At 46.8% G+C, this 20,003-nt stretch overlaps 1 protein-coding gene across 2 annotated transcripts in view; it reads right to left on the minus strand.

Annotated features, from left to right (window-relative positions):
• adamtsl4 (ADAMTS-like 4) overlaps positions 1-19,190 on the minus strand; it is a 39,690-nt gene extending 20,500 nt beyond the window's left edge. Inside the window, exons 1-4 of one of the 2 annotated variants that reach the window (XM_086077356.1) lie at positions 18,953-19,190; positions 15,697-15,763; positions 12,826-13,349; positions 10,776-11,373 (exon numbers count right to left, since the gene is read on the minus strand). In XM_086077356.1, the coding sequence (XP_085933482.1) occupies positions 10,776-11,373; positions 12,826-13,349; positions 15,697-15,763; positions 18,953-18,975 (1,212 nt within the window). In that variant the 5' untranslated portion in view covers positions 18,976-19,190. The remainder of the gene's footprint in view (positions 1-10,775; positions 11,374-12,825; positions 13,350-15,696; positions 15,764-18,952) is intronic. The other variant, XM_086077355.1, reaches the window with a different exon arrangement.
• Positions 19,191-20,003: the final 813 nt, after the last annotated feature.

Consider the following 20,003-nt stretch of genomic DNA (forward strand, 5'->3'; position numbering starts at 1 on the left):
ATACGTCCTGATGTTAGCGCATATCGGCCATGTCTGCCATCTAGTGGTGAATGGTGACATTACAACTTGGAACTACAGTCAATGCATATTCGCAGTTCAGCACCTGCACATTTTCATAATCACCTTCTTTTTTTTTAATCAATATTTTATTTTTCACGTTTTTTTATTCAGATTTTTGGGTGGAAAACATACAGTATATGAAATGTTTATCGCAGTTTTTTTTGTTTTTTTAATGAATTTTTTTTTAATAATCTAAAGGGATTAAGCTATCAAATGAATATTTGCAGTTCAGCACCTGCAAATTTTCATAATCACCTTTTTTTTAATCAATATTTTATTTTTCACGTTTTTTTATTTAGATTTCTGGGTGGAAAACATACAGTATATGAAATGTTTATCGCAGTTTTTTTTAATGAATTTTTTAAATAATCTAAGGGGATTAAGCTCTCAAATGAATTCATCCTAATGCTCATCATTATTGCTAGTAATTAAGGTATCGATCACACGCGCGCTGGGCCGAGTTTGTTTATTGTCAGTTCAGCTTTCATCCCTTCCTTCGGCAAATTCGTAGAAATCCTGCCTGCTTGCTTTTTTGTAAACATCCGCAAGGAAAATTCGGATCCATCCATCCGGCACGAGCAATCGTCCAGCCGTGGGAATTCTCGACGGCATTTTACTCAAACACACACGAAGCTCCACCAAGTCTCCTTGTTCTTCATCCTGACTTTTTGTTTTCGCTCGCGTCAAGTCCCACAGCTGCCGCCAACAGCTGGAATCTGCCTCCACACTCCTCCGAGGAGCCCGAGAGCGAGGGAACGCCCAACTTGAAGTGACGCTGCCCCCCCCCCCCGCCACAAAATCCAGCAGGCCGACCCAGCAAAGAGTCTTGAACAATTTCACAAGTCCCACAATGTGATGAAGACGAGGAGAGGAGGACGGCGTGCGACATGAACCTCACCATCAGACAAAGACAAGAAGAAGTGCGTCCCACGTCGCACAGGACACAACTGTAACCCCACAATGCACCAAAGACAAGGATAGGTGTGTGTGTGTGGGGGGGGGGGGGGGGGTTGTCTTTGCGATATTGTGGATCAAGACTTGGTTTTTGAGTTTAGGTTTGAATTGGGTTACGGTTGAGGTTAGGGTAAGGAATGGGGGCAGGCAATCATTTTTCATGGTTGGGGTTAAGGGGAGGGGCTAGGAAATGCATTATGTCAATGAGATGGCCCCAGAAAGATAGTAAAACAAACTTGTGTGTGTGTGTGTGTGTGTGTGTAAGGATGGGCAACTCCAACAACGTCACCAAATCCACATATAAGACAGTATAGTGACAAAGGCAAGTATGTGTGAATGTGTGTGCGTGTGCGCGTGGTCTGCAAGTGTGACCCGACAGCGTGACCAAAACAAAAAGATGCATTTACAAGCACTCGAGAGGAATAATGATATGTATGCTCACGGCAAGGTTATTATAGTTCAAGAAAATGAACGAAAATTAGACGTGCCATTTCTGGAGAAATTGTGCGTGAACTAACTGGACGATTATGATATGAAATTGATGTACTAAAACCTGCTCCAACTGGGATTCGGACCCGAGACTCCCATGCTTTAACCACTGGACAATCGCTGACTTGGTAGCTAATTGTATCGAACAATGCGATAGAATTCTGCAAGCTGTCATTGAATTTGCTAAATGAGCGAATGTTGTCATTGAAAATATGAAAATCTTAACGTGAAATAACGATAATGGATGTTAAAAAAACGATTGCGATTGGCTGGCAACCGGTTGAGGGTGTACCCCGCCCACTGCCCGAAGCCAGCTGGGATAGGCTCCAGCACCCCCGCCACCCTTGTGAGGAACAAGCGTTAAGAAAATGGATGGATGGATGTTCAAAAATGAAAAAAAAAAAAGGTCTTCCGCACATGAAACATAACTTTCATTGCGCTGTAGCAAATGTGATCGAAACTTTGCAGCGTTCGAACCTCAGGGCAAGTGCATGCGTGCGTTCTCAACTTGCTCAATCCAAAACTCCGTGTACGAGCACAAACGGACCTCACAAAGATGGTTTGTGGTTTGGCACAAAGTGCAAAATTTGTGCGCGGCTCACAAGCCCGCCGCAAACGTTAGCGTGTGTGGGTGTGTGCGTGCGTGCGTGCGTGCGCGCGTGCGCGGTTGAAAGTCAGTACACAAGCAGCACCTGAAGTCTCGAAAGCGCCAGCGTGTCAACTGGCCTGCTTGCGGTCGTTAATGGCCGTGAATACTCCAGCGAGATGTAAACACACGTCGGGGTCCGATTCCGACGGAACGACGGAGGCCGGCAGGTGCCCTCCAATGAGGCGGCGCAGACGTGCACCCGTGACACGGTTGCACTGGAGGGGGAGTGTGTGAAAACAGAGTGGGGAGGGGTGGAGGGGGGAGGTGGGGGGCTAATGGGGCGAAAGGGGGGCGGGGCAAGGGAGAGGCATAACAGACGAGGGGAGTCCAAACATTTGGAGGGTCTGGAGAGTATTTGTGTGTTATTGTAAGGATGGATACACTTGAATGTGGACTGGGTGGGGGCGGGGGTGGGGGGGGGGAGCGTGGGAGACCCCCTGACACATACAGCAAGGGAGGGCTAAGCCCAGAAAGATATACATTTGTTTTACGAGGTGAGTTCAAGAGCCGGCGACAGACGGAGAGACAACAAGATGAGTCGGAAGTCAAAACATTCGCCTGGAAAAAGTCAACAGGAAACGTTTTGCATTCGACGCAAGGCGGAAGAAACGCAAAAGAGTCATAACACAAAATCGCTCGCCAACAAATGGAGTACATTCGACCCCCGTCATTCGCAAGAGGGATTGGGACCTGGGACCTGGGACCTGGGACCCGCCCCGCTCGTGAAAAGCCAAAATGTGTGTACAATCTACACTTCTTGAAAGGCATCAGGGGAAAACAAAACGAAAATAAGAAGAAAAAGAGGATTAAACTAACAAAAACAAAAATCTGCAACAAATGCCAATAAACATTCAATATACACGACGACCTGCAATTTGCTGCAAAGTCCAAAAGGTTGACATTCTTCACGGCACGCGCCGCCTTCGCTCGCACAATCGCTCATTGTTGCCCCGCTGCCGGCCGCCAATCCACTTTGCCGGTCAACGGTTCGAGCGGGATTCTTTTCTGCAGGAAAACTTCACCTTCAAGCGGCGAAAGCCAACACGTGGGCCAAAAAAACTCCCCAATCCTCATTTCATTTTCACTTCCTGACGTCATGTTTTCCATTCCTTGAGAGACAAATCAACAAAAGAGGAAATAAAGAGTCTCAAGTCACGAGCAGGCCTGCAAAATAACCATCTGGACATTTTTCATTCCACTGCAGACGAGGACGCGTCCATTCATTAGCGGAACAATATTCGAGGCAGACTTGTAATGTAACCGGCATTTATAGTTGTAATTATTACAAAACAACATTTTAAAGTCATGCCACTTGAATTTGAAGGCACACAACATATTTTTGTTGTTGTCTTCATTAAAATGAAAATAAATCATTTTGGGAGAAGCGGCGGCGGCAATTCCGAAAGGAAAACATCGGCGGGACTTGACGCAAAGAGTGAAAGACGCAAAAACGAGCAAAAGAGCAAATGCAAGAAAAGTCCAAGCAGCTGCTCAAAGTGGAAGAAAAAAAAAAAACAGTCACGTCATAACGCGCACATGCGAACACACATGAACCCTCAGCACACACAACACTCATGGGTGAAAAACAAAGACTGAGCCAGACACAATGAAGGACTTTTGGACAAGAGAATCGTGCGTGTGCGCGTGCGTGTGCGTGTGCGAAGGGAACGGTCCCAGTGGTGCGTCATCCGGATTGACGGCATGCAAGCGAGTGGACGCCTGCACAGCTGGACGCCTGCACAGCTGGACGCATGAACTCGATGCATCGAGCGCAAGAGCGACTGACGTGCTCATTCCTCAAGCATGACGACCACGTGACACGCACAAGGCTGAGAAACGAATATGGTCAAGGTCGAGGCACGCGATCTTGAAGATCGCTCTAAAAAGAGAATTGTTGAATCAAATTAAGATTACAAATTGAATTGTTGATCAACTCAAAATTGCCTTAATTGGTAACACGCGATTTAATTAATCAGACGCGAATATATGAAATCTAATTAATTAGGAGTTCATTCAAATGACTCAATTCACACTGAATTAATTTTAAAATAACTTAATTCAATTTAAGTTAACTTCAATTTAATTCAGTTGCATGTTAGCAATTGAAGCAATTTCATTAAGACAACAATTACATTTGTAATCTTAAATTGATTCAATAGTTATCTTTTTAGAGGGATGAAAACATGATCCAAAGCATACCACATCATGTTTTCTATCTACACTCTTTCCCCCTGACAATCGCGCTCTGGTTTTATGGTTTAAAAAGTGTCAACTGTCATTTTTTTATTATTTTTTCCCGCAGTCGCGTTTCGCAGGAAATGTTATTTGCTTGAAATAATAAATGAATAACTTTTTGTTATCTGGACGCGGGTGTGTGCATGGATGATTGTTTGTCGTTAGCGATTAGCATTCTATGGCGGGAAGCAGCCAGCCATTCGGCCTTGACCCCCCCACACACACAATCAGGAAGTCAGAAGCGCAGCAGCATCGATCAACAACGTCAGCGAAGGATGCTGTCCTCACGAAGCAAACCGGATACGAGGCTCCGAAAAACGGCACACGGGCCAGCTTGCTAACAAAAACTAAATACGAAGAATAAGATAAGCAAAAGAAAGGCGGGAAATGTCAAAGGGACGTTCCAGATATTGTTTACTTTCCGGAAGCGACTTTGTGCTCGTTGTTGTCGTCGTCATGCTTCTTCCTGGTACAATGGAGCGCTTTTATTTACAATAATTCCTCAAACAAGTTGATGGAAACTTTGTTTTCTTCCTTTAGCCGGGGGGGGGGGGGGGGGGGGGTTGGAAGTCACAAGTTGGCTGCAAACTCAAGTGTGTCCTGCTCTTCATTACTTCCTAAAAGAAGCAACTGTTTGCAGCAAAAATTGTTTAGTCACACATGAGCAGCCTTTCGAAAGAACCCAATCACTACTTTTACATTCAACAGTCGGCCACTTGTTGTCTTATTGAGAAAAACGTTTGATTTCCCTCGAAACGAGCGAGCAAGCCTTCTCCAAAAACAAATGTTTGTTTTCTTGGCATGTCCAGCAGTGTCTTGAGATACGAGTTGCATTTATTTTGGGAGCATGCTTGTAACCCAAAGCAACCAAATCAGATTTCACTATTGAAATGAATGGAAAGGTTGTTAATCCGTTCCGGCCCCCCCCCACAAAAACAAACATTTTATGACAATTTAATGCTGCAATCGGCTTCATGGCGACGGCTCCCTAAACGCAGAACACGCAAAAGGGCCTCATCCTCCGTGACGGGGCCCCATTTCACGCGAGGGGACACATTGTGGCAACGACGACAATCGACGTCTGAGGGAACGCCCAAAAATGGACTTCCTGTACCTTCGAAGAGATACTTTTAGGTTACAGCTCTGCTCTCCACAACGGGAAGTTCGGGTTCGATACCCAAATTGGGTGAATGCCACTTCTCCAGTTGGCCAAAACCTTTTGGGTGCATGAAAAACTGAAAATGTAATTTACTTTGGGTCCAGGAAGCAGAACGAAGAAGAAGAATGCTTTGACTTCGTGAGCTGCAGTCATTTTTTGTAGAGGATAAAGAATATATGTATGCCTGTGAATATTTTATCTACTTAAATATCCGAAAGCAACGGCTGTCAATGCTAACAGTTAGCATATAAATGTACGTTTGCATTTTTTGTTAGCATTAGGCTAAGTACACTTTCCTAAGATTTTTTTTTTTTTTTTTTACATGAAACTTTGACTGGCCCGCTTGAAACTTCTTTTGAGGCGTCGTTCACGATTTACCAAAGTGTCGTTTACTGCCAAATGAGTCGAGTTCACGTACGGCCACCATCTTAAGTTTGTGCTCGCAAGTCAAAGCCCAAAACTCAAACGCTGCATTCTTGTGTCCTGCATTTTTGGTGCTGAACGCGCCTGCGACGTGTTTGACAGACGAACGACTGTTTTGGCGAATGAGTGAACTGCAAATCATGGCGGAGAATCAAAAGGAATCAATCAAAGCACGTCACTTTGCAGCGCCGTTTTGTCCGCACGACTTCTCGATAAAAACACGTCGCCGCTTCCGTGAAGGAAATCCTTCATCAGCCGCAACTTCTCTTTGAAAACGGTGCAAATAAGTCAGAAGTCAAAAGGCTTCTGCTAAACAAGCCGTGCAGAACCTTGAAAGAAAAACTTGAAAGGCACGCGGGCCTCACTCGCACACGCCACACGCCATCACAGTCCACAATGACCACGTGCGTGCGTGTGCGCGCGCACAAGCCATCGGGGACTGTTTTGTGTCTCAATTGTGCACGCACACGCCTAATAATGTGCTTCCTGCGTGGCAACGCCCGAGCCATGACATCATGACAAGATGGAAGCCAGGTGAGCGTGTCGTTAGCGTGTTGTGCGGAATTTTCGTCCTTTTACGAGGACCTGGAGTGTTGAAACAACATGTCTGCTGCTTTTCTTCTTCTGGCTGCTCCTGCTAAAACTCCCCCCCCCCCCCCCCCCCCCGTGCTTCTGACAGGAGGTCCTCCACACACACACACACACACACACACACACACTTTTCCATGAATTCTTCCTTTCTTCTGGCACACACTCGCATTCCGCTGTTTGCTTCGCCACAAACGTGTCCAGGCCGGACTCGCGCCGGACTCACGCCGGGTCCGCAAAGCAAACTTCACAGTTGAGCCAGTGAAGTGTCGTTCCGGCAGAAAACCGCTTTTTCGTTTTTCCAAGACACTCGACACAAAGTGCTTGTTTTATTGTAGAAAAGTGTATAAACTATTTATTTGTTGAGATTTTCATTTCAACGTTTCTGCCTACCTTGCAAGCTCCTTGCACTTTTTCTTAGAATTTTTAAACAAAGATGTCGATTGCCGAAGATTAAAAAAAAAAAAAAAAACTACTTTTAAAAGCATGTTGCAAATCTGAAAAGCAATTTAGTATCCATGTCCTTAAAGTCTTTTAAATGAAGTCAAGTGTTGAGAATTTGTCCTCAAAATGTTGCCGTCAATATTTTCCTTTTTACCGCCAAACGAATATTGGCTTCAAATATCGCTCATCGGCTTCTTTGACGACTAATCATCAATACCTTAATGGATATGTTCTACTCGAGTCTCGGGATGAAGCCAAATCCTTTTTCGCTACAAATGCTCGCGCACGTCCACGTCGTGTCCCTTTGGACCCCCGAATACAATTAATTGATTCGAACCAATTCCAATTGGCAAGGGATTTGTCGTTGCAAATCGTGCCGCCGACCCGTCAACAAATATCGGAACGCTGCGTTTACTTTTCCGTTTTGCATCTTTCACTTATGCTTTTGCAAATATGATGTTTTGTTTTCCATGACACAAAACTCATGCTAATGGCTTGTAAACTGAGGAGGGCTCTGACGTCAGCAGACGCGGGTCAATGCATGGAGCCCAGAGTTCAAAGCAAACATGGCGAAGCAGCACTTCATTGTTACGCTGCAGACAAATGGAATTAGCCGTTAAGCGTAAATGCTTTTAAATCCAGGTTTTTCCTGTACCCATGATTAAGATCTTTTAAAGCGGTTTTTAAATCGAATTCTTGTTTTTGCACCGTATATTCTTGGACTTATTTTGGTAAGCTACCTTTTGTTTCTTTTTTTAAATTGATTTAAATGACTAACAATTGTGTTTGTAAATGCTTTTAAATGATGTATTTTGAATGATGTGAAGCACATTGAGCTAGCTTGCCTTGGCTAATGAAATAATTTTGATCCTGCTGAAGGGCACCCCCCCCCCGGCACCCCCCCCCCCCCCCCCCCTGCACACAGTTTTTCTTGCACGTCCACGAAAAGATTGCCGTTTTCCCCGCAAGTGAATGCTCGCCCATCTTCATTTGTACTTCACGCGACCGCACGGCCTTGAACTCACCACCTCCTCCCCAAAATTGAACCCCTTTCACTGCAGCACCTCCTTGCAGTCCGACACTCCACTTCCGTTCCCAAGTTCACAGTAAAGAAAATAAATTGTGAAAAAAAACGAAAATATATATTTTTTTTTGCTGGAACAAAAAAGGCTAAAGTAGTCAAAATACGGCGGCTTTATATATTGAATTTTTATTATTTTTATTTTTTGAATCTCGTTTTTATTTTTGTATTTATTTATTTATGAATATATATTTTTATTTCCATTCATACTTATTTTTTGCATTAAATTTTTGAATGATATTTTTTACATTAGTTTTGATTTTCACTTACATTCATTTATGTATTGATTCATTGATTTATTTTTAATGTTGTCATTTTCGGTCCCCGATATCAGCGGACGCGTTTCCTGGCGGGCGGCGCCGGCAAACGACCTGAAGAGGAAAGTCAAGAGTCCGAGCGTGCCGAGCGTGCCGAGCGGGCGGCGCCGCTGGACTCGGAGAGCTCGCATCCACTTGCACTTAACTGCCAACGCTGGCTGGTTTCTATTTTTGTCCTCGGGATCGAACGCGAGAGGATCCCGTCCCTTCCTCCCGATTCGCATTCGCGGCCACGCGTATGATCGATCCCGGCGAAACCCGAGGACCGACGATACTTTTTAGAAACGGGGGAAAGCACTTTAGCAAAAGAAAATAAGCCGCAAGTGCGATTGGAAGAAGAACGTCGGAGACAACGCGGCGAAAAGCCGCGACTTTGGCTGGAGAGAAAAAAGACACAAGGACGGAAGAGAAGGAGGAGGATTTCCTTTTTCTCTTTCAAAAATGTTTTGGATTTGTTTCAAGGAGTCGCAGCCAAGGTGGCTCGTTACAATCGCGATTATCGGAGCAAAATCGGGCTTTTATGAAACAGAGGGGGAAGCCATTTTGAGTGACGGTCCGCTTCATAAATATTGGGTCATGCGCACGATTGCCGTCTTTTGGCCGCCGCAGCAAATTCGAACTCTTGAAAACGAGACGCAAACGTTCAGCTTTCACTCGAGCGGGTTTTCATGCCGACGAGGACTTTGATGCCAAAGTCAAAAGTCGAGCAAAAAGACAAAGCGGTGGGAAGAGGTATAACGGAAGGTATGGCGTTCCACAGGGTTCAATTCTGGGGCCTCTGCTGTTTACATTGTGTTCCATCGTAAGAAAAAAAAACAGCAGCCGTTGTTTTAAAGTCTTCTGCAAATGTTGAAATGTTGAAATGCGTGACGAGTCAGCGTTTTGCAAGGCCAAGCTGAGCAAAACCAAACGAAGACTTCCTGAAGTTGCAAAAACAAAACGCTTCCTCAATTGAAAGTGAAGACAGTCCGATGGACTCCCTCTTCATTTTGTTCACCAGAAAACCCGACACCAGGTTTCACCAATTGCGGTCCTCCAGGTCCGGAGTTCTGCAGGTTTTGAGGTGTTCCCATCAACATGCCTGATAACGATCTTGATCTTTAGTATCAGGCGAAACATCTCAAACCTGCAGCACTCCGGACCTCGACGACCGCAATTGGTGAACCCTGACCCGACATCTATATTGAATTTGAAGAAATTAAAAATTTTAAATCTTATATTTCAAGAAAGAAGTTTCCGGGAAGTGACGGGGTTCCGTACCTCCACCAAGGTTAAGAAGCACTGCACTCGGACTGAATTCAGTCGAACCTTTTCATACTCGCTCGTACCAAGCGGGTGAGGCATGCGGTCTATTTTTACCAGATTGTGAAGTGACCAAATATGGTTCCCATGTCTGATAACGGATTACATTTGTCCCTGATGAGCTGGATCTGGTTCAGGCATCCAGTCGAACCCATCAACGTTTTTTGTCACTTTGAATTGCGGGAGCGCTGGAGCGCGGCATTCTTGTCTTGGCCAAAAACCGAGGAGCAACTTGGATTCCGTCGCTTGCCGGTCCAGTCGGCCCGCCCAAGTAACCATTGCAGGACAGAACAGAACATTTTGCTCCACCCCTTTTCTGTGTCACAGCACGAGCACAGCAGATGTGTGTATTCTGGTCTTCATCCACACACACGCGCGCGCACGCACACGCACGCACTTGATAGGTTCCATGTCAGTGCTCCTGGACAACAGGCCAGTGTTGGCGCTGGAGAATGATCAAACCTTCCAAAAACATTGTGCTGACCTTCACGTTTTCTCTCCAACGCCGTCAACGTCTCGCCCGCCCTCATTCATGCTAATCACCGCTGGGCGTCTCGACGCGCACACGCACACGCAACATGAAGAAGGTAAATAAAGGTCGTATTTTTTGCAAATCCAGCACTGACTTCACTTATCTTGTTTTTCAAAATAAGAGCCGTTTTTGGGGCCAATTTTTGTTGTTGCTTTGGCTCATAAGCGACCATTTGAGTTACGAGTGCTTTTATTTTTGCAAGCAGCAGATTGTGAACAATTGTTAAAAAAAAGTTGACTCTAAAACAAAAAAGAAATAAACCTTGTCTATTTAAAACTACACAAAAAAAACAACTGTCATATAACAGAATTGTACTTTTTATTGTTGTTTTTCTGTATTTTAAAAATATCATTTAATTAACTTTTGGGGTTGTTTTATACAAAATGGCCCAATTTTTGGACCCACTGACTAATATTCATGAGTTGCTTTACATTAAAAGACCAATTTCTTGACACAAAGTTGGGTCGAATTGACCCAAGTCGAGGACGGCTCCATTTTTGACCCAACAGTTTTTAGAGAATGCAGTTTGACTTTGATCTTACCTGCGAGAAGCACCTTCGATGTTCCTTCTCGAGACCGCCGCATCTGTAGTTGGGCGTCGTCGTCCTGCCGCCTCCGCCGGCACCCGCCTCCTCCCCCGCGTGCGGTCCGAGGGGGTGCTGCGGCGGGTACGCGTTGCCGGCTTGCGGGGCCTGGGGTCCGAATCCCGGGTGGGGCCGGTGCAAAGGGGTGGCGTACGCCGAAGAGGCGGCGGCCGACTGCGAGAGAGGCGAGCCGGGCGGAGGCGGTGCGGTGACGGTGCGCCAGTCGAAGCGGCGGTGACCAGCCAAGACTGATGATGATGATGATGATGATGAGAATGATGACGAGGGGGAACGTGGCAGGAAGTGAGGAGGGGAGGGCGGGACTCGGACCCTCCTGTGCTCGCTTCTGGCATGCGATTGGGGCGGAGCGGTCGAGGCGGGGGCGGCGGTGGTTGCGCCCTCTTCCTCATCCTCGTCTTCCTCATTCTGGTCGGCCAGTTGCGGCACCGAGGTGGTGCCGTTCGCTGTGTGGCGAGCTTGTCGACTGGGCCGGTGCAAGGGCAGGGAGAAGGGGACTTTCCCGTAGCCAAACTGGCCCGGACGGATGGATGAAGACCTGCAGGGCGCACAATAGATGACCAACGTCGTTGCTTGCCGCCACACAAAATCAAAAGTGACCAGGTAAGAAGCAGACGTGGGATGACGTCATATGCACAAGTTACAAAAAAAATGAGGATCTGCCTCACGTGATATTACAGTAATAACACCGTAATAACACAGTAATAACACAGTAATAACACAGTAATAACATAGTAATAACATAACTGAGCGTGGGTCCATAACAAACGCTCCCGAATGCCAAAAGTCAAATCCAAGCTTGTATTTATGACGGTGTTTCATTTGCCGGCAGTTGCAAAATCCTCACGGTCGCGCTGTTTCCCAAAGTACATACCGTTGAGCCTTCAAACGCTTCTCCCGAGTGCCCCTTCCATCTTTTCGAAAGGAGACTAATTATTTTCTTTCCGGAAGGGGAATTCCAGAGCGCTGACGCCTTACGTAAGCACATTTCATTTCCTGCACGTCCCTTTGCAGACAAGCTCGCGGACGCGTCGCAAATCAAATGTCACATCTCGCATTAAGTGTACTCGCCGTTTGTCTTGGGTTTGGAAACCTCATGAAAACAAAAAAACGTGTATTGAGCTCATCGGCGCACAATTTGGAATTTAACCGCATTGATACTTGAGTCGCACAAATCACTAATTAATTCATTGTTGCACATTTTGCTTTTCACAAAAATTGGTGAGCGCAGCCCGTCTGCTACTGCTGATGACTGAATTATGGAAAAAGATCAAAGAATGTTTGGTGTTGATGTCACAAAACACAATTGACGCGTGTGCCGGCCCGTGAATAGCAAAAATCAGTGACGGCCGCTGAAATGACAAAAAGAAAAAAAAGAATTTAAATCCAAAAACTGCTTTGAAAAATGCTACTAAACATTCAATACGCGTTTTCCATGAAAAACGGGAGGAAACCCGAAGGTTCGGGAGAAAAAAATACCTGCAAATGTGTTCATCTGCAGAACCACAAGAATGCAGTATTTATTCTTTGACGAGCAACATTCAATCAATTTTCAAATTAAACATAATCGATTCATCGTTAAAGATCCTCTTTAATGTAAAATCCTTGTTTACTGTTGTTTTTAAAATTCAAACGTGCATTTTTTAAGATATCAAATAATCGACAACATAATCCACAGATTGAATTATTATTATTAAAAATATTAGATTTTATTTATTTAAAATTGTATTGTATCTATTTTATTATATTGTATTGTTTTAATTATTAAAAAAATATGATTGTTATTGTTAGTATTGCTATTATTAAAATCATTGGAAATTGCAGCCCGACCTGTGACTTTTGTAACATTAGTAAAAAGGTACGAAATGCTTAATACACATTTTGATTTTTTGACTTTACGAGTGAGCAGTTTTTCAAGCCTGCCGTTTTCGAAGTCATGTTGTTTTATTTGCCACGTTTGAGTGTGGCGTGCTTGTCGGCGTGCGCTCACCTCCTGACCGGCACAGCCTCCCGCCCGGCGCCAACCGACCTCCTGCCGCCGCCTCCTCCGCCGCCGCCGCCGCCGCCACCGCCACCGTTGCCGTTGCCGCCGCCGTTGCCGGGCCTCCTGACGCTGCGCTGCTGCTGCTGGTAGGCCCGCGAGGGCGCGCGGTAAGGCGAGCGGTACACGGAAACGCGGTTGGGACCGCCGGGGTACTCGGCTTGGTAGAAGGTCGGCGAGGGATCGTCGCCGCCCGGCGGGGTGTCCCGATAAAGCGACAGCCCCCGGTTAGGATCGGGCGCCCGGCGGTGGGACGGCAGCTGGCGGGAAGGTGGGAAGATGACGGGACCCCCGACGCCCCAGTTGGGCGGCGGGTAGGAAACGGAGGGCGGGGTCGGCGGCAGGCACTTCCTGCTTCTCTGCGACACGCCCACTCCGCATGACTGCGAGCAAGAGGACCACTCTGTCCACGTTGACCACGCCCCTTCCACGGGCTCCGCCTCCAACGTCTGTCTGGACCGCCGCACGCCCGCCTGACACACACAGACAAAGAAGAAGAAGGCGTGAGATACGAGTGCTGGATGGTGGCAGCGAAATCCTCTTGGCACCCACGTCACTCACATTTTAAAGCCACAAACACTCAAAGTCACAGATATTAGTGTGGAAATACTTGCACCTCACATGCACATTTTGTTGTTTAATATGGCGACCATGACTCGATTGATAGATGGGAAAATTATGAAAATATTCAAGAGTTTTAAATTTGATTTTTTATTTACCGTCAGATACAAATGAGCTGTGTTTTTAATATTTTTTTTGGTTTGATATTTTTTTCGTGGCTTTGACTTGTGAGCGCAAACTTGTAAATATTAAATACAAAAAATATGGATCCAAAAGGATTGACCTGTTACCAATCTTTTTAGTTTTTCTCCACTATGTTTGCAATATGCTAACAAAGCTAGCATTGTCCCAAGACTTTTGCAAAATGCTAGAATTCCACTGTCAACACTTGTTGCGCAATCCGAGCAACTCCTCTGGCATTAGTGCAGGTTTTTCATTTTGATGCTGGTTGTCGAGCGAAACGCATGAAGACATTTTTGAAAGCAGGAAACGGTTACAAAATCGGACCTCCCCCAAGGCAAACGCGCTCGTTTGTGTTGCTGCACTCTGAAAACGGCGAGAGATCATCCAGAGGTCACTTTCAAGCACGTCTCAACAGGAGAAGACCCGAGTGTGCTTTTCATTCCACATGCGGCACGTCGGCCATTTTGCGGTTACAAAGTAACAAATCATCAAGTGCTTTTTTTTCTCTTCATTTTTTCAAAGGTTTGAGTGTGCAAAAATGTCATCACATCATATGAAAGATGTTGATGATGCGGAGAGGCCAGCTGTCCCAATACTTTTGTCCCGTTCCTCTCGTAAACGAGTGGCCAGATGATCCCGAGGCCAAAACGTAAATCCTCAAGAATGGCGAGATGGCGAGGCGGTTCGGGGAGGATTCCCTCACCTGCCGAGCGAGCGGCTTGACAGCAGATGGACGCAAAGGCGAGCGTGCGTGCGTGTTGTGACCTCTGACCTCCTTTTTGCGCGGCGTCAGCTGATAAAAGTCATTTTGCCAAACACGTCGCCGGCCGACCTGTTTGGCAAAACAGCAAACGTTTCCATTCAGCGAAACGCGAACGCTCCGCTTCCCGAACGCTCCGCTTCCCGAACGCTCCGCTTCCCGCACGCTCGCAAAGCCTCGCAAGCGTGTCGCTACGTGCGCAAACGTTTCAAAGCGCGTGCTTCGAGTTCAACCCCGGAGAGCCGCAATCCGCCGTGTTTTTCACGTCTCCCTCCTCCAACGCGGCTGAGAGGCTCCCGCGGAAACGTAATGTTGAGCTGATGATTTGAAACACCTGGGTCGGAGGCAGGAGACATCAAAGCGCGCAGGAGTCGACGTGTCAACTTTTTTTTTTTTGTTTTAGTTTTTGGACGTTCAAACGTTCTCGCTGGCGTCCGCGCCTGTTCCAGAACGTTCAAGTCAAAGCGGGCTGGAATGCAAATGACAAACGACGTCAAATGGCGGGAGAGCAAGGAAAGCCAAAGGAGCAGGAGAACAGGGGTGGGAGGGGCACGGAAGCTGGGGGGGGTCAAAGCGGACGGGCCTAATGACTGCGTGTGTGTGCGTGGCAACGAGTGACATCAAACACGCAGCTGCCACATCGCTGCAGCATTAATGAGCAGCGCGCGCTGACCCCGAAGGAGGCCGCCGCTGACCTCCCGCTGACCTCCCGCTACTTGCTACTGCTCAAACTCCTCAACACTGTACGGGACGACCTCAAGCTCAGCGCCAGAACCTTTTTTCTTTTTTCTTTTTTTTCTTTTTCAGCCCAACGATCACAAAGGCGTCACTGTGGCTCCTTGACAGCGACGGGCCCCAGCGCAGGAAAAAAAAACGGATTAATGACTCACAAAGTCACACACGCTCGGATAAATCACGAGCCGGCTCGCGTGGGCGGGTGGCGCCGGCCCGCGTCACGCGCGGGAACAGGAAGACGGACGGACCGAACGACCGACCGCGGAAATCAGAGAGGTGAACTTTCAACACAAGTTGAGCAAAAGAATATCACGGCGTGCTGTACGGTTTTTTTTCTTTTTCAAGTTGCAGTACTTCACAAGCTTTGCCAGAAAAAGAAATATGAATGATTGATCACAACCAGCCATTCATAATTGATTAGTTGTTGATGAATCAATCAATCGTTGCAACTCTAAATCTGCTCTTTTGACTATTATGGGATGCGAACACAAGTGTGAAGCAACTGGGTTTGATGGCTTGACCTTTGACCTGGCCAGAAAGCAAAGTCAATGGATGTAGCGAGCGAAGAGCCGATGACTCACCACCTTCCTCTTGGCCGGCTTGGTCACGGAGGTCGCGACCTCCGCAAAGGCCCACAGCGCGCACAGCCTGCGGGGGGAAGAAGAGCACAAGAGGAAGTTACGCTTAAAAAAAAGAAAACTCAGCGTCAGCAGATGTGACTCTTCTGGCGTGCCGGTGACATCTTTAATGCGTTTGCGTGGTGACGGCGCCGCACAGGTGGCGCGCTCAAGTTGATTTTACCATCGGTGTGCGAAATGCCGGCAAGACGCTAACAAACTTTTAAACAGCGAGCATGTTTTCCCTTCACATGCCTTTCTCCGCAAACCAACACACACACACACACACGCACGCACACGCGCGCACACGCACACGTGCACACGCACGCACGCACGCACGCGCACAATCAGTCAAACGTCTTCAATTGAGCCGGCGCCGTGAAGTTTCTTTTATTTGCGGCTTGCTGGAGAAACAATGCGGTTGATGTTGGCTTCGGACTTTTGACGTTTGCGAAGCGCGACGGCCCGCAAACGTCAATCCAAGCCACAATTTCATTTCACTTGCCTTGAAGGCGGACTTCATTGTTGCTTTTTTGCTTTTTGCTTTGGAAAAGTGCTTTTTTCGTGGTTTGGTCTTTTCTCAAACAGGTCGGACAAGAAGTGAGATTCCTTTTCTTTTAAGCAACTTATTGAGCAATTTCCGTCATTTGGCAAGCATGACGACGTGTGACGGCGTCACTCGGCAACTCTCACCAGGGCAACGCGACGATGGCAGAATAAAGGATGAGGTGAGAAAATAAGAGTGACGAGGCAAACTAATCGTGACGAATAGCGAGCGACAACCTTCTCACACTCAGTAACCCAATTATGGATCAAAAATGGGCCGATCCACTTTGCAGGTCAATTTGTGCCAACTTTGAGTAAAAAAAAAAGCGTCTTTTAGTGTAAAACAACTCTTAAACGTTGGTCACATCTTTTACTTGGGTCAAAAAATGGGGTCACTTGGTAAAAAACAACCCAGAAAGTTGGCTCAATTTGAGGTCCGCGTTTTGGAACGCGCCATACGGGACATTTGCATAAGACTCGGCCAGGGGTCAACGACCTTAAATACTCAAAGGATCGTCTCACACAGAAAAACACAAAAACGTTTTGGTATCAAATGTGACAATCAGTTTTTTTTTTTTTTACGTATTCGCATCAATACGCTGCTACGAAGAACATCATCATGATATGAACGTGCGCTGTCAGCGCGTTGATGCCGATTGCGAACGTACGCTTTCAGATTCGATTTTGAGCCATCAAAAAGCGTCGCCACGCGGCTGGCGACGTGCAGAGAACGAACGCGCGGCTGACGAACAAATGACAACAAACGGAGAACAAAATGTCAACCATTTGGGAACGAAACACTCGTGATTTCTTTCCTAAAGTCGTCGCGAGCCACAGCAGAAGGTTCGAAGGTTGCTGACCCCGAACGAGAAAAACCAAGAGAGGCTGAAAACAATCAAACCTGCTCATCATAATCGAGACAACAAATCGACGAGCCGAGCCGGAAACAACTTGACGTCCCGTTTTTTAACATTTGTTGTTAAAATGATGTTCAAATTTCAAGTGCGTCGCTTCAGAAACGTTTCAAGTGCGGATCAATAAAGTTTTATTTTGCTTGTTGTTGAATTATAGAAGCAAGCCCAGTTGATAAAACACTTTCTTTACTCGTAGTTGTAATTTGCGATAAGAAGAACGTCGCTTTGTGGTTTCGACATTGTGATGAATTTCAGCATGTTACGTCACTTTTGTTGCTTTTATTGCATTTTGCAAAATTCGGACTTACGATCACGCGCACATTTTTATGTTGCTGACTTGACCGACTTGAAAACCATGTTGAGGAACGCGCTTACGCTTTGAAACTTGTTTTTTTTTTTTTTTAAATGCAAACCTTCCAATTTCCTCGTCCCGATGTTGGCGTACGCCTTTTGACATTTTTCGAGTCGCACCTTAAAACGCAAGCCACGATCCACACAGAAGCTTCCACACGCAGCAAATAACTTCCAAGGCATGAAACAACATTGCGGGTGTCAACAAGAAAATAAATGATGAATAATTAACTGCGACGCGCCTCCACAACACATTCACGACGAGAAGAAAAATAGAAAATAGTGAGCGAGGCTGCCGAAAGGCCGGCAACATCATTGAAGGCATTTCCGGCAAGAACCCGTCACGACGATCTCCCATCTTCTTTAAACGCGGGTGCTAAATGGGGTCGGGTGGCCTCCGCTTATGAAAGAAGCCCGACTCCATTTTGAAACACGCTCGAAATTTCCCCAAACACGAACGAAGGCAAGATGTAACCTTTTTCGCCCTCATTCCAAAAAGTGTTGATCACAAGTTGAGTGAAAGCGAGGCAGTGGTTGGCGAGTTAAAAGCGCGAGAGATGTCAGGGAAAGCCTACTAGAACATATGGAAGTTCGGTTGTGGCATTGGATTTCATTTGGCCTTGAAAAACAAAATGGAGATGAAAAAAGATGCAATTTTGACTTCTCGTGTTGCACGAATGTGCTTTTACGCTTTGAAAAATGTGCTTTGTTTGGCACTTTCCAAGAAGCTGACCGGACCGGACCGGACCGGACCGGAGCGAATTCGGCCTCCTCCTCAACTCTATTGACTTTTTGCCACGATATGCTTTTGTGTCCTTTCCAAAGAACGAGCCGACCTGATGCGACGTCATCTCCCTCCAAACATTGCGGGCAAGCGCGTCGCAAAACAAAACAAAAGTGTTGCTCGAGTGCCGACAAGCCGCTGAACGCCTCCCTGCGATTGAAGGACGACTTTCCTTTCCTTTCCTTTCCTTTCCACAACAACCGCAAAGCAAACTCCAGGCCGCGTAATTGCTACTTTCTTGCCGCTGCGGTGCACCGCTTTTTCTCTTTCTTTCTCTTTTTCTTTCTCTTTCTCGCCTTTGCGCGCAAGTGTCCCCAAAAAGACAAGCACGCGCGCACGCACGCGCACGCGCGCACAGCTCCTGACAAAAAAGGCTCCCGGGTACAAGAGAGCCGCCGAGGCCGAAGTAAAGACCCCCCACCGAACCCCCCCCCCCCCCCCCCTTCGAGATGCGAGCTCGCTCGGCGATACTGTCACGCATTCTTCCAAATCCATTGATCGCGTCCATTTTAAGCGCAAGCACGCGCTTCCAGAAAAAGCTTGTGCGTAAAAGCGAGCCACAGGTTTGAGATATCAAATCCCGTCCCGATCGAGTCCCGCGCGCGCGCGGTGCGAGTTCTCGTACCTGAAGAAAGAAGCGATCCGCATTCTCCACCGAATCCGCCAGCGACGATCAAACCGATCGGTCCACTTTGGCTGATCGATTGTTGGCGCGTGCGGGACGGAGTCGGGGTCGGGAGGGGGGTCCGAGCAAACAATGAGTGTCCAACTTGTTGTCGTCGCCTCTTCACTCTCGCTTCCTCTCGTGTATGTGAGCGCGCGCGTGTGCGTGCGTGCGTGCCCCCTTCCTCCTGTCACTGCTTTTCTGCCTGCCCGCCCGCCAACGTGCAAAGTGGGAAGTCTTCCGCCCCCCCCCTCTCTCCCCCCTTGCACCCTTACTAGAAACGTTTTTCTCCCTCCTTTAAAGTAAATCAACTTAATGATACATTTGGCGGTGAGACGTTTACATGCTCGTCACCACGAGTTTGTCATATTTATTGAGGATTTATTGGAGCTGTCCTCTTTTCTTTATTTTTTTTTATTTTTTATTCCAGGGTGGAATGATGAGCTCGTGTGAGCTTTAAAAACAAACATTTATGCTGAATTTCCTCTTGTTACCTCTTAGCGCAAATGCTGGAGCCGGGGGGGGGGGGGGGGGGTCTTCAGTATATTGAGGCGACTGAAATAGTGACGATCACTTGTTTGAGGACTTTTGTTGTTGCATGACTAGCAACCGACCGGTTGGACCTTCTGCCATCTAGCGGAAGAAAGTTTCATTGCAAGTCACTGGAATAGATCGATGAACAAAACGAACTTATTGGCGATCAATAAATTCCCATCACACGCTGTTTGGCAATCATTGGCCACGCCGGCAAGTACGACGTTCGTTATGACGGCGAGCAAAGAAACGGCAGCTTGAGAAATACAAACTTTTAAAGTAAATGCAAGCCAGCATCTGCATTCTTTTGATCAAACCAAATTCAGTGCAACTCTGCTTACCTTTTGGCTTTGAAAAGTGTTTCAGATGATGTCGACACAAAGTCAGTCGGAAGTGGCAGATCTTCATCATATGCATCTGGAAAAAAATCTCAAAAGCATTTTGAATTCAATCTTTTATGCTTCTCCTTTCCACATTG

This window comes from Leptonotus elevatus, chromosome 6, assembly GCF_054856555.1.
Source record: "Leptonotus elevatus isolate MCC_2025b chromosome 6, RoL_Lele_1.0, whole genome shotgun sequence".
NCBI lineage: Eukaryota > Metazoa > Chordata > Actinopteri > Syngnathiformes > Syngnathidae > Leptonotus > Leptonotus elevatus.